We start from the raw sequence: 13340 nt of genomic DNA on the forward strand, positions 1-13340 counted from the left end.
GTCTGCCAGGAGATGATGCGGATGACCGGATATCAAACCGTGACGTGGCAATCCCTCGTAGATTCAAGTCGTTCAAGCAGGATTCAAGCGTGCCAGTGCACATACATGACTCCGGATGCTCATCAGCGAGCCGCTTTTACAAGGGCTAGCCTGACTGCATGACTTACAAGGACAGTTTCGCCAGTCAATTTCAAGCCTGGACTTGCGTGGAATATTCAAATGCTGGAAGCCAAAGTCAAGTTGAGCGAAATACCATTCAGCGGAACGCACTGACCGAGGGTCTACAGGACTGCATACTACATGTTGTCCTTGAACGCACTTTCCATGCTCTTCCAGAGAGGACGCTGGCATCCACACACCCACGCCTGTCGCGGTGAGTACACCAACCACAAGTGAACTTCCTTTGGGCTTACTCTTCTCCGGGAAGCAGATCAGACGCCGCCGTCGATAGTGAACTGTTATCGCCCATGGAGCCTAGCTGATTTCCGTGAACGGCTCTGAAGAACTTTCCTTCCATCTTATATCATTCTCCGATGCCTCAAGGTCATTCGACCGGCCTTCCTCTCACCAAATGGCTCTCCTCATGGAGTCGCGAGCTGCTCACCACTCTCTGTCTCCCGTAGAGGCCCAGCTCATTGCATTGGTTGTGGAGACATTCAACTTCGGTGAATAGTCGCTCTCTTATCCGTGTCCGATTTCTGCGTTACTCACACCGATTAAAGCAACTTTTTGTGTCCTACTGGCCATCACCCTCTGGCTCATGTACAATCAACGTGTTAGGATGGCTAATAAGCTTTTGTTGCCCACTCTCTTACTCATGTGGACACTTTCTGTTGCGGTAGCTCACCATTCAAGCTATTAGATGTTGTTTGCTGATTCATCCCATTGCAGCATTGGGCAATCGACATAACGCGTGCGGTACAGGCTTTCGTGTACTCACCAAATGGCCCACTTGCATACTACAACAACCTCGCGAATCCTCTGGAGCCCGCCAAAGACGCATTATACGTACTGCTCACTATGGCCGGCGACCTCTTCATGGTGTGGATTTTTTTCCGCCATTACATCTTCAATTAATGTGTGGCTTCAGATATTCCGCTGCTATATTGTGTGGGATCGGAGGTGGGCGGTCGTCCTCCTCCCCGTCCTTCTCTGGTGTGGTCTCGGAGGCAGGTCTCGCCTTTTGGTGGAATAGCCAAATATCATATTAACGTCTGGTTAGCGGGCGGCCTCGGCAGCCTGCACTTCATAATTCTTGCAGGAAAGAACGGCATATTTGCGCAAGGCCCTGCGCCGTGGATCACGACCTTCTTCGCTGCGTCATTGGCGCTGAATGTGTTCTGCACAGGTGGGTTTCTGACATGCTTTTGGTGTTGCGCCATCTGATTAGACAAGTTGCCATCGCGTATCGAATCCTCAGTACTCGATCAATAAGGAATTTGCAAGCCAGTCGTATCAGAACTGCACTTGTTCGTTCGTTTCTTTCCCCTTGTATACTCAAATTAACGACGATTAAGATCATCTTTGTGGAGTCTGCCGTCATCTACTCTGCTTCTGTTCTCGCCTTGGTGGTTGTCTATGAGCTGAGCAACAACGCCCACTATATCCTGCTCGATCTGGTGCGTTGTCGTTCCAGTCAAGTGCCCACTTGGAAATATAACGCCAACTCTAGACGACCTCAATCATTGTAATCAACTGCCTTTCCCTGGTGGATCACGCACTGACTCTTTCTCTCGATAGGGCGTCACATTCACCCTTGTAACTCTTCGCCTGGCACTGGCCTCGCCATCCAGCGGCCACTCAGATGCCGGGAATGTGAACTCCGATCCCGCCCAGAGCCGGGCTAACAGCAGACGGCACAACTCCAGCTACACGTACCCGCTGACTACAGTGTCGATTTCGCGATTTGTGGAGGTCAGCCGGGAACGTGGGCAGTATGAGCAGGATGTCTCCTCGGAGGCCGACTCGTTACCGGAGACTCCGATTGGGAAGGAAGACATCGGCAAGGAGGCGCTAGACGTGTGAGAGCTACTGCGGTATAAGCAGACTGTAAAATAAAACTGCCCCATCCACTACTGATCCACCAAATAATTTCATTATGGATAAATAGTTCTGAATGACCGTGATGGGCATCGAGGACCCGAGCAGACGCATGCTTGATCCACCTGGAATTCAGTGGCTGGTGCTCGAGATTACTAGTCGTCCACAACTGGAAAGCAAATGAAAATGTACCCCTGACTTCTCCCTTCTGTTTTCTTTTAACAAAACTTTCTGCACGATCCCAATAGTCACACGCAAGTCCTTTGGCCGTGAGCTCCCACTCGCGCCACAAATGAGCGCCCTCGCCTCGTGGATATGTCCCTGCGACAAACCGGGGGTCGTGCAAGACGCTTTCGCCAAACCTCTCGACTTCTTCCATCTGCCCATGCAGACTCTCTATCACCCACACAAAAGCGAAGATCCTCAAGCATGTGTAGTCTTGTAGAATCTGCGTTGCCACTGGAGAGGTTCTGGGGTCATCCATGAAAGATGTGTCACGCAGCACGTCTGCGTCTGCGTCTGCGTCTGCGTCTGCGTCCGCGCACCACCCGTCGTCCGCCGCACCGCTGCATCGCCGCATCTTCGGCCGCGCGTCCTCGTCCACCTCATCCTCGGCGCTCCACCTCGGCTCCGGCGCGTCCCACGCCCACGCCGCCAAGTCAACGCGGTCACGTGCGTCGCGTTTAATTTCGGACTTGCGCGTTTTTATCCATTTTACGATAGTTTTGGCTGGAGTGAGTTTGAGATGCACCTAAAAACGCGTCAATTAAGCTTAGCAAACGCGTGCTCTGGGTAGCCAACCCCATTCTGCACTTTCTTCAACTCCAGGCCAGGGTTTCCCCTCCCGAAGGCAGCGCAACAGAGGCAACAAAAAAAAAAAGGAAGGATGACTAAGCACTCACCGGAGAAGGCGCAGCAGGACCGGTAACAGTGTTGGTGCCAGTGAGCAATAACAGCCAGTGTCGCTAGCTTGCCATGAGACTGGCTCTAACAACATGGGCTCTTTGCTCGCCCGCCCTTCAGGTCAGAGCAAGAGCTGACTGCTCATTAGACAACAGCTGGAGCCCAGAGCTATAGCACTCACCGACCACCCAGCATAGTGACGACGGGGGAAAGAGAAAGAGAGAGGTTATGTGTGACCACTTGGCGTCACCCTCTCACGGAATACTTGATCGGACCTGCAAATGTTATGTTATGGGATGATCTGTTGTGTCATCGTCTTGCGTTCAACTCCCAATGTTGACAGTCAGTTTCAAGTAAGAATAATTTCAGTTCATAAAGTAGGTCACTAAAATAAAATAAAACTTCTCTTGATGATATGTGGATATGAAACTTAACATTTTCTGAATTACAGCCTAATTTGGTTTGAATTACTTCCCAGAATGGCAATTTATATAACTGGAAACAAATCTAGTCCCAATAAAAAAAAGTGGGTAAAAAATCAAATAAAGACTTTTCTTGATATGAATCCGGTAGGCTTTAATATTCAGTAAAAAGTGGCAAAGTCAAGGGTAATCATCAAATAAAAAACTTTTCTTAGTTGAACTGAACCACTTCCTGAATTGGTAATTTTAGGGCCTGATATTCCTTCCTAGAATAGCAATTTAGCAGATTTTAGAAGAAATTCTGGTAACAAATCTGTACATTAGTCTACAGGCAGTGAGCTAAAGCTGAATTTAGAAATTAGGTGCTTGAAGCTGTCAAATCAGTTGCCCCGAGCTGTGCTCACGTGACTGGGAAATTACCAAATAAGACAACTACCTCATCACATGATCAGTGCTTGGGTTTCTTAGTACTGATAACCTTGATTTTTGCTATAAAAGTCCAGCTTTGGACAGCTTTACCAACTAGTAGTACCAATAAAAAGTGGGTAAAAATCAAATAAAAACTTTTTCTAATAAGAATCTAGCACACATTGAATGTTTGGTATTGATAGGTCAATGTTGTACTTGGTCCTAGTTAAAAGTGCATAAAAATGTTGATTTAGAGCTTAATGGTAATTCCTTGATGTTACTAGTATTTCTTGACAAAATAAAAAGTGGGTAAAAATCAAATCAAAGTATCTGGGTATCAGGCTGGACCACATAGGCCATACAGATCATGTCACATAGTCACACTGTATCAAGTAAGCTACCACAGAAGAAGCCCAAGAAAAATTAAATCAAAATTTTCATCAATATTAAAATCAAAAAGGTCTGAATATAACTTGGGTAGGAATAGTTCTCATAAAAAAGTGGGTGAAAATCAAATAAAAGCTTTAGGCTGACAGAACAAGCCCAACAAAAAGTGGGCAAAAGTAGAATCAATCCTGCTGGACCATGTCATAAGCCAGGTCCCAGGGGATCATCCGGAAGACTGCAGTGATATGCCTGATAGAGTAGCAAGGGTGGAAGTAGAGTCCGACTGGAGATGGAGACATCTTGGGTATCAGAAGTTGAGACAGACGAATCTATCTTCAAAACCAGAACAAGTCCAATAAAAAGTGGGTAAATATGTATATTGATTCTTATCAGTAATATTCTATTCTATTTGTCAGTCATGTGTCACACCTGTGCTGATTTGAGTCACAGGGTGCTTGCCTGTATATAGAAATCTTTTGGTTGGATTTTGAATCTTAACTAGTGCGGAGGGCTGACAAATCCACATTTACATGCTAGTCAAAACAGCCTTTCTTTGAAGCCAACAATAGTCCCGATAAGGAGTGGCTAACTCTTCAATAGAAAACTAGTGATGGCTAAGTCCGGTTCGGTCCGGTTCCTATTTTTGAACACCGGACCATCTGTTCAGTTCAAAACCTGGATTCGGTGAACCTGAACGCCAAACCACAGTTTAAACCGGCGCCAAACTGGCCTTTCAGTTTGGTCCAGTTAAGTTTATGGTCGGACCAAATATTTGAACTGAACGTGGCCATCACTATAGAAAACCAGACTAAACCAGACTTGACAATACTGTACTATTTTGATCAATTCGGCCAAATCACCACTTTTCGATGAAACCAAAAGCTGTGCAAAAAATCAAGAAATAATTATTTCTGATGTTTCTGGTGTGACTGTGACATGCCGAATTGATCAAACTTGTATGGTAGTCCTGATAAAAAGAGAGTGAAAACTTTTGCTACACATTGTCTTGAAAAGGCAATGTTATCAGAATAGTTGGAATGTAACAGACTTCACAACAAAAGCTAGAAATGTCAAAAGGATTCAAAATCAAAAGGAAGATGTGCCGTGACCTTCTGGGGAAATGTCAATTCCCGATTGACTGCACACAACATCATGACAGTCGGGCAGCTGTCAAAATGTTTCATAAAGCTTGGTCGGACGTCCGGAAGCCGGTCACGTGACCTTATCGCGCGCTACCGCCTGTCGCCAAAAAGGGAAATTCTCAAATCTACCACCGTTCTATGCCTAGAATTGCTCCGATTTTGCTCAAATTTTGGGAAGATGTGCTTACGTAAGCACTCAGTTGGACCAAGCTTTGATCGGTGGCAACGGCTCTCCAGAAACATATCATCTTGCGAAGGTGTGTTATTTTGCTGATCCCTGGCATTCTAAGCCAGGGGGTCGGCCGATTTCCCTCGGAACTTGAGGCCTTCACGTGATGATATGCTTCACCAAGTTCGCCGCCTCCGATTCCCCAAAGTATCTTTCACTCCGCCGAAATTTCATACAACACCCCAAAGTTCTGCATTTCTCAACGGCGAACTTGCAGCGATGCCAGCATGAAACATGCTGGGCATCACGAATCCATCACCCCTGATGTCACTCGCCTAAAACATTGGGCGCTCCGCTGTCCGGTCTGTCGTATTTTGCTTTTCACTCCCCAACTCAGTTTTCAGATTTTTGGTCTCTTGCGTCGCATGATCAGGTCCCGAAACTCATCTATACCGACCATAGTATTATACATCATGTATATATACACACTAGCTGCTTAATATATGTCCGCAAAGCTATCTTAATTGCACAAAACTGGATTCCACGCTTTACCGGCAGTGGCAAGATCGCCCAGGTACACCTGTCAGTGATGCGCCTTTCCGGCAAGTGATCACCTTGTGTGTCATAGCTCGCCTATGCCGAGCGCCGACGGGCACTGGGTATAAAACCCAGCCCCCAATCCGACACTTCCATCATCATTCCCTTCTCTCCCTTTCCTCTCTCTCCCACTTGATGTCGCCCTTCCCCCCACCGAGCTCGCTGTTATTACCAACCATGCTCGCCAGGCTTGTCGTTGTCGGCAGGTGAGTTGGTCACTGCTTTGTCCTCGAATCCTTCTGACCCGTTACAGTCTTCTATTTGATGCTTGTGTATCGCCGAGGCATTGCTGATAGTTATAAAAGGTGAGTGGTCTTCAATTTCTTGTTATCTTGCTTACCGGTCGCGTTGCCTAGTTCGGCTCGTTGGTGCCAAGTGGTCGGTGCCGTGTCTTCGACGACAACACTGTTGTCCTGGAAGTGGAACCCGACATCTTAGACCTTGTGAGTTTGTCACCATTTCCTTCCGGCAGGCAATGACTTACCGCATTGCAGTCGCGGCACGTTCAGCCCGACTTCTACTCACGAAGGTCAGCTGCAAGGACGGCAAGAACGACACCAAACAACTCACCTGCGCTGTCTTGAACGACCATCGCGCCTTTTCCCCACCGGGTGCGTGTCATTTGACCAGAGTTGATGAAACTGACATCGTCACAGAGTTCTTGACTTTGCGGGAGTCTTTGTTGCGGAGATTGGATACGGGTCATTATTGCGTCGCGCACGACTATCGAGCTCGGTGTTGGCGATATCGATGCCGCGCTCGATCTAGTTGACGCCGAGTTGCTGTTGGAGAGGAGGGCGTGTTGGAACCCAAGGGCCGAACTTGATGTTGCCAAGTGAGTTGCCGCGACTTTTCCCGCAGACATTGCTTACCTGTTCCAGCTCTATGGCCGGTCTTGATATCGGTTTCTGACATGCTTTTGGTGTTGCGCCATCTGATTAGACAAGTTGCCATCGCGTATCGAATCCTCAGTACTCGATCAATAAGGAATTTGCAAGCCAGTCGTATCAGAACTGCACTTGTTCGTTCGTTTCTTTCCCCTTGTATACTCAAATTAACGACGATTAAGATCATCTTTGTGGAGTCTGCCGTCATCTACTCTGCTTCTGTTCTCGCCTTGGTGGTTGTCTATGAGCTGAGCAACAACGCCCACTATATCCTGCTCGATCTGGTGCGTTGTCGTTCCAGTCAAGTGCCCACTTGGAAATATAACGCCAACTCTAGACGACCTCAATCATTGTAATCAACTGCCTTTCCCTGGTGGATCACGCACTGACTCTTTCTCTCGATAGGGCGTCACATTCACCCTTGTAACTCTTCGCCTGGCACTGGCCTCGCCATCCAGCGGCCACTCAGATGCCGGGAATGTGAACTCCGATCCCGCCCAGAGCCGGGCTAACAGCAGACGGCACAACTCCAGCTACACGTACCCGCTGACTACAGTGTCGATTTCGCGATTTGTGGAGGTCAGCCGGGAACGTGGGCAGTATGAGCAGGATGTCTCCTCGGAGGCCGACTCGTTACCGGAGACTCCGATTGGGAAGGAAGACATCGGCAAGGAGGCGCTAGACGTGTGAGAGCTACTGCGGTATAAGCAGACTGTAAAATAAAACTGCCCCATCCACTACTGATCCACCAAATAATTTCATTATGGATAAATAGTTCTGAATGACCGTGATGGGCATCGAGGACCCGAGCAGACGCATGCTTGATCCACCTGGAATTCAGTGGCTGGTGCTCGAGATTACTAGTCGTCCACAACTGGAAAGCAAATGAAAATGTACCCCTGACTTCTCCCTTCTGTTTTCTTTTAACAAAACTTTCTGCACGATCCCAATAGTCACACGCAAGTCCTTTGGCCGTGAGCTCCCACTCGCGCCACAAATGAGCGCCCTCGCCTCGTGGATATGTCCCTGCGACAAACCGGGGGTCGTGCAAGACGCTTTCGCCAAACCTCTCGACTTCTTCCATCTGCCCATGCAGACTCTCTATCACCCACACAAAAGCGAAGATCCTCAAGCATGTGTAGTCTTGTAGAATCTGCGTTGCCACTGGAGAGGTTCTGGGGTCATCCATGAAAGATGTGTCACGCAGCACGTCTGCGTCTGCGTCTGCGTCTGCGTCTGCGTCCGCGCACCACCCGTCGTCCGCCGCACCGCTGCATCGCCGCATCTTCGGCCGCGCGTCCTCGTCCACCTCATCCTCGGCGCTCCACCTCGGCTCCGGCGCGTCCCACGCCCACGCCGCCAAGTCAACGCGGTCACGTGCGTCGCGTTTAATTTCGGACTTGCGCGTTTTTATCCATTTTACGATAGTTTTGGCTGGAGTGAGTTTGAGATGCACCTAAAAACGCGTCAATTAAGCTTAGCAAACGCGTGCTCTGGGTAGCCAACCCCATTCTGCACTTTCTTCAACTCCAGGCCAGGGTTTCCCCTCCCGAAGGCAGCGCAACAGAGGCAACAAAAAAAAAAGGAAGGATGACTAAGCACTCACCGGAGAAGGCGCAGCAGGACCGGTAACAGTGTTGGTGCCAGTGAGCAATAACAGCCAGTGTCGCTAGCTTGCCATGAGACTGGCTCTAACAACATGGGCTCTTTGCTCGCCCGCCCTTCAGGTCAGAGCAAGAGCTGACTGCTCATTAGACAACAGCTGGAGCCCAGAGCTATAGCACTCACCGACCACCCAGCATAGTGACGACGGGGGGAAAGAGAAAGAGAGAGGTTATGTGTGACCACTTGGCGTCACCCTCTCACGGAATACTTGATCGGACCTGCAAATGTTATGTTATGGGATGATCTGTTGTGTCATCGTCTTGCGTTCAACTCCCAATGTTGACAGTCAGTTTCAAGTAAGAATAATTTCAGTTCATAAAGTAGGTCACTAAAATAAAATAAAACTTCTCTTGATGATATGTGGATATGAAACTTAACATTTTCTGAATTACAGCCTAATTTGGTTTGAATTACTTCCCAGAATGGCAATTTATATAACTGGAAACAAATCTAGTCCCAATAAAAAAAAGTGGGTAAAAAATCAAATAAAGACTTTTCTTGATATGAATCCGGTAGGCTTTAATATTCAGTAAAAAGTGGCAAAGTCAAGGGTAATCATCAAATAAAAAACTTTTCTTAGTTGAACTGAACCACTTCCTGAATTGGTAATTTTAGGGCCTGATATTCCTTCCTAGAATAGCAATTTAGCAGATTTTAGAAGAAATTCTGGTAACAAATCTGTACATTAGTCTACAGGCAGTGAGCTAAAGCTGAATTTAGAAATTAGGTGCTTGAAGCTGTCAAATCAGTTGCCCCGAGCTGTGCTCACGTGACTGGGAAATTACCAAATAAGACAACTACCTCATCACATGATCAGTGCTTGGGTTTCTTAGTACTGATAACCTTGATTTTTGCTATAAAAGTCCAGCTTTGGACAGCTTTACCAACTAGTAGTACCAATAAAAAGTGGGTAAAAATCAAATAAAAACTTTTTCTAATAAGAATCTAGCACACATTGAATGTTTGGTATTGATAGGTCAATGTTGTACTTGGTCCTAGTTAAAAGTGCATAAAAATGTTGATTTAGAGCTTAATGGTAATTCCTTGATGTTACTAGTATTTCTTGACAAAAAAAAAAGTGGGTAAAAATCAAATCAAAGTATCTGGGTATCAGGCTGGACCACATAGGCCATACAGATCATGTCACATAGTCACACTGTATCAAGTAAGCTACCACAGAAGAAGCCCAAGAAAAATTAAATCAAAATTTTCATCAATATTAAAATCAAAAAGGTCTGAATATAACTTGGGTAGGAATAGTTCTCATAAAAAAGTGGGTGAAAATCAAATAAAAGCTTTAGGCTGACAGAACAAGCCCAACAAAAAGTGGGCAAAAGTAGAATCAATCCTGCTGGACCATGTCATAAGCCAGGTCCCAGGGGATCATCCGGAAGACTGCAGTGATATGCCTGATAGAGTAGCAAGGGTGGAAGTAGAGTCCGACTGGAGATGGAGACATCTTGGGTATCAGAAGTTGAGACAGACGAATCTATCTTCAAAACCAGAACAAGTCCAATAAAAAGTGGGTAAATATGTATATTGATTCTTATCAGTAATATTCTATTCTATTTGTCAGTCATGTGTCACACCTGTGCTGATTTGAGTCACAGGGTGCTTGCCTGTATATAGAAATCTTTTGGTTGGATTTTGAATCTTAACTAGTGCGGAGGGCTGACAAATCCACATTTACATGCTAGTCAAAACAGCCTTTCTTTGAAGCCAACAATAGTCCCGATAAGGAGTGGCTAACTCTTCAATAGAAAACTAGTGATGGCTAAGTCCGGTTCGGTCCGGTTCCTATTTTTGAACACCGGACCATCTGTTCAGTTCAAAACCTGGATTCGGTGAACCTGAACGCCAAACCACAGTTTAAACCGGCGCCAAACTGGCCTTTCAGTTTGGTCCAGTTAAGTTTATGGTCGGACCAAATATTTGAACTGAACGTGGCCATCACTATAGAAAACCAGACTAAACCAGACTTGACAATACTGTACTATTTTGATCAATTCGGCCAAATCACCACTTTTCGATGAAACCAAAAGCTGTGCAAAAAATCAAGAAATAATTATTTCTGATGTTTCTGGTGTGACTGTGACATGCCGAATTGATCAAACTTGTATGGTAGTCCTGATAAAAAGAGAGTGAAAACTTTTGCTACACATTGTCTTGAAAAGGCAATGTTATCAGAATAGTTGGAATGTAACAGACTTCACAACAAAAGCTAGAAATGTCAAAAGGATTCAAAATCAAAAGGAAGATGTGCCGTGACCTTCTGGGGAAATGTCAATTCCCGATTGACTGCACACAACATCATGACAGTCGGGCAGCTGTCAAAATGTTTCATAAAGCTTGGTCGGACGTCCGGAAGCCGGTCACGTGACCTTATCGCGCGCTACCGCCTGTCGCCAAAAAGGGAAATTCTCAAATCTACCACCGTTCTATGCCTAGAATTGCTCCGATTTTGCTCAAATTTTGGGAAGATGTGCTTACGTAAGCACTCAGTTGGACCAAGCTTTGATCGGTGGCAACGGCTCTCCAGAAACATATCATCTTGCGAAGGTGTGTTATTTTGCTGATCCCTGGCATTCTAAGCCAGGGGGTCGGCCGATTTCCCTCGGAACTTGAGGCCTTCACGTGATGATATGCTTCACCAAGTTCGCCGCCTCCGATTCCCCAAAGTATCTTTCACTCCGCCGAAATTTCATACAACACCCCAAAGTTCTGCATTTCTCAACGGCGAACTTGCAGCGATGCCAGCATGAAACATGCTGGGCATCACGAATCCATCACCCCTGATGTCACTCGCCTAAAACATTGGGCGCTCCGCTGTCCGGTCTGTCGTATTTTGCTTTTCACTCCCCAACTCAGTTTTCAGATTTTTGGTCTCTTGCGTCGCATGATCAGGTCCCGAAACTCATCTATACCGACCATAGTATTATACATCATGTATATATACACACTAGCTGCTTAATATATGTCCGCAAAGCTATCTTAATTGCACAAAACTGGATTCCACGCTTTACCGGCAGTGGCAAGATCGCCCAGGTACACCTGTCAGTGATGCGCCTTTCCGGCAAGTGATCACCTTGTGTGTCATAGCTCGCCTATGCCGAGCGCCGACGGGCACTGGGTATAAAACCCAGCCCCCAATCCGACACTTCCATCATCATTCCCTTCTCTCCCTTTCCTCTCTCTCCCACTTGATGTCGCCCTTCCCCCCACCGAGCTCGCTGTTATTACCAACCATGCTCGCCAGGCTTGTCGTTGTCGGCAGGTGAGTTGGTCACTGCTTTGTCCTCGAATCCTTCTGACCCGTTACAGTCTTCTATTTGATGCTTGTGTATCGCCGAGGCATTGCTGATAGTTATAAAAGGTGAGTGGTCTTCAATTTCTTGTTATCTTGCTTACCGGTCGCGTTGCCTAGTTCGGCTCGTTGGTGCCAAGTGGTCGGTGCCGTGTCTTCGACGACAACACTGTTGTCCTGGAAGTGGAACCCGACATCTTAGACCTTGTGAGTTTGTCACCATTTCCTTCCGGCAGGCAATGACTTACCGCATTGCAGTCGCGGCACGTTCAGCCCGACTTCTACTCACGAAGGTCAGCTGCAAGGACGGCAAGAACGACACCAAACAACTCACCTGCGCTGTCTTGAACGACCATCGCGCCTTTTCCCCACCGGGTGCGTGTCATTTGACCAGAGTTGATGAAACTGACATCGTCACAGAGTTCTTGACTTTGCGGGAGTCTTTGTTGCGGAGATTGGATACGGGTCATTATTGCGTCGCGCACGACTATCGAGCTCGGTGTTGGCGATATCGATGCCGCGCTCGATCTAGTTGACGCCGAGTTGCTGTTGGAGAGGAGGGCGTGTTGGAACCCAAGGGCCGAACTTGATGTTGCCAAGTGAGTTGCCGCGACTTTTCCCGCAGACATTGCTTACCTGTTCCAGCTCTATGGCCGGTCTTGATATCGGTTTCTGACATGCTTTTGGTGTTGCGCCATCTGATTAGACAAGTTGCCATCGCGTATCGAATCCTCAGTACTCGATCAATAAGGAATTTGCAAGCCAGTCGTATCAGAACTGCACTTGTTCGTTCGTTTCTTTCCCCTTGTATACTCAAATTAACGACGATTAAGATCATCTTTGTGGAGTCTGCCGTCATCTACTCTGCTTCTGTTCTCGCCTTGGTGGTTGTCTATGAGCTGAGCAACAACGCCCACTATATCCTGCTCGATCTGGTGCGTTGTCGTTCCAGTCAAGTGCCCACTTGGAAATATAACGCCAACTCTAGACGACCTCAATCATTGTAATCAACTGCCTTTCCCTGGTGGATCACGCACTGACTCTTTCTCTCGATAGGGCGTCACATTCACCCTTGTAACTCTTCGCCTGGCACTGGCCTCGCCATCCAGCGGCCACTCAGATGCCGGGAATGTGAACTCCGATCCCGCCCAGAGCCGGGCTAACAGCAGACGGCACAACTCCAGCTACACGTACCCGCTGACTACAGTGTCGATTTCGCGATTTGTGGAGGTCAGCCGGGAACGTGGGCAATATGAGCAGGATGTCTCCTCGGAGGCCGACTCGTTACCGGAGACTCCGATTGGGAAGGAAGACATCGGGTCGGTGCTGCCCAAGGAGGCGCTAGACGTGTGAGAGCTACTGTGGTATACATAAGCAGACTGTAAAATAAAACTGCCCCATCCACTACTGATCCAA

The 13340-nt window shown here is 47.3% G+C and overlaps 2 protein-coding genes across 2 annotated transcripts; both read left to right on the plus strand.

The window, feature by feature from the left end:
- Positions 1-6893: 6893 nt before the first annotated feature.
- Positions 6894-7645, plus strand: MIND_00977200 (uncharacterized protein; the record flags this gene model as incomplete). Its single annotated transcript, XM_037366383.1, has 5 exons — positions 6894-6903; positions 6950-7089; positions 7138-7239; positions 7293-7307; positions 7361-7645. 5 exons carry the CDS (start codon positions 6894-6896, stop codon positions 7643-7645), a joined length of 552 nt encoding a protein of 183 aa, XP_037217795.1.
- Positions 7646-12513: 4868 nt separating this feature from the next.
- MIND_00977300 (uncharacterized protein) lies at positions 12514-13277 on the plus strand (the record flags this gene model as incomplete). The annotated part of the gene is made up of 5 exons (XM_037366384.1): positions 12514-12523; positions 12570-12709; positions 12758-12859; positions 12913-12927; positions 12981-13277. The coding sequence occupies 5 exons, from the start codon at positions 12514-12516 to the stop codon at positions 13275-13277; spliced, it is 564 nt and encodes a 187-aa protein (XP_037217796.1).
- Between the last annotated feature and the right edge of the window lie 63 nt (positions 13278-13340).

Source organism: Mycena indigotica (genome assembly GCF_014461135.1).
Source record: "Mycena indigotica strain 171206Taipei chromosome Unknown Mind.scaff0008, whole genome shotgun sequence".
Classification (NCBI taxonomy): domain Eukaryota; kingdom Fungi; phylum Basidiomycota; class Agaricomycetes; order Agaricales; family Mycenaceae; genus Mycena; species Mycena indigotica.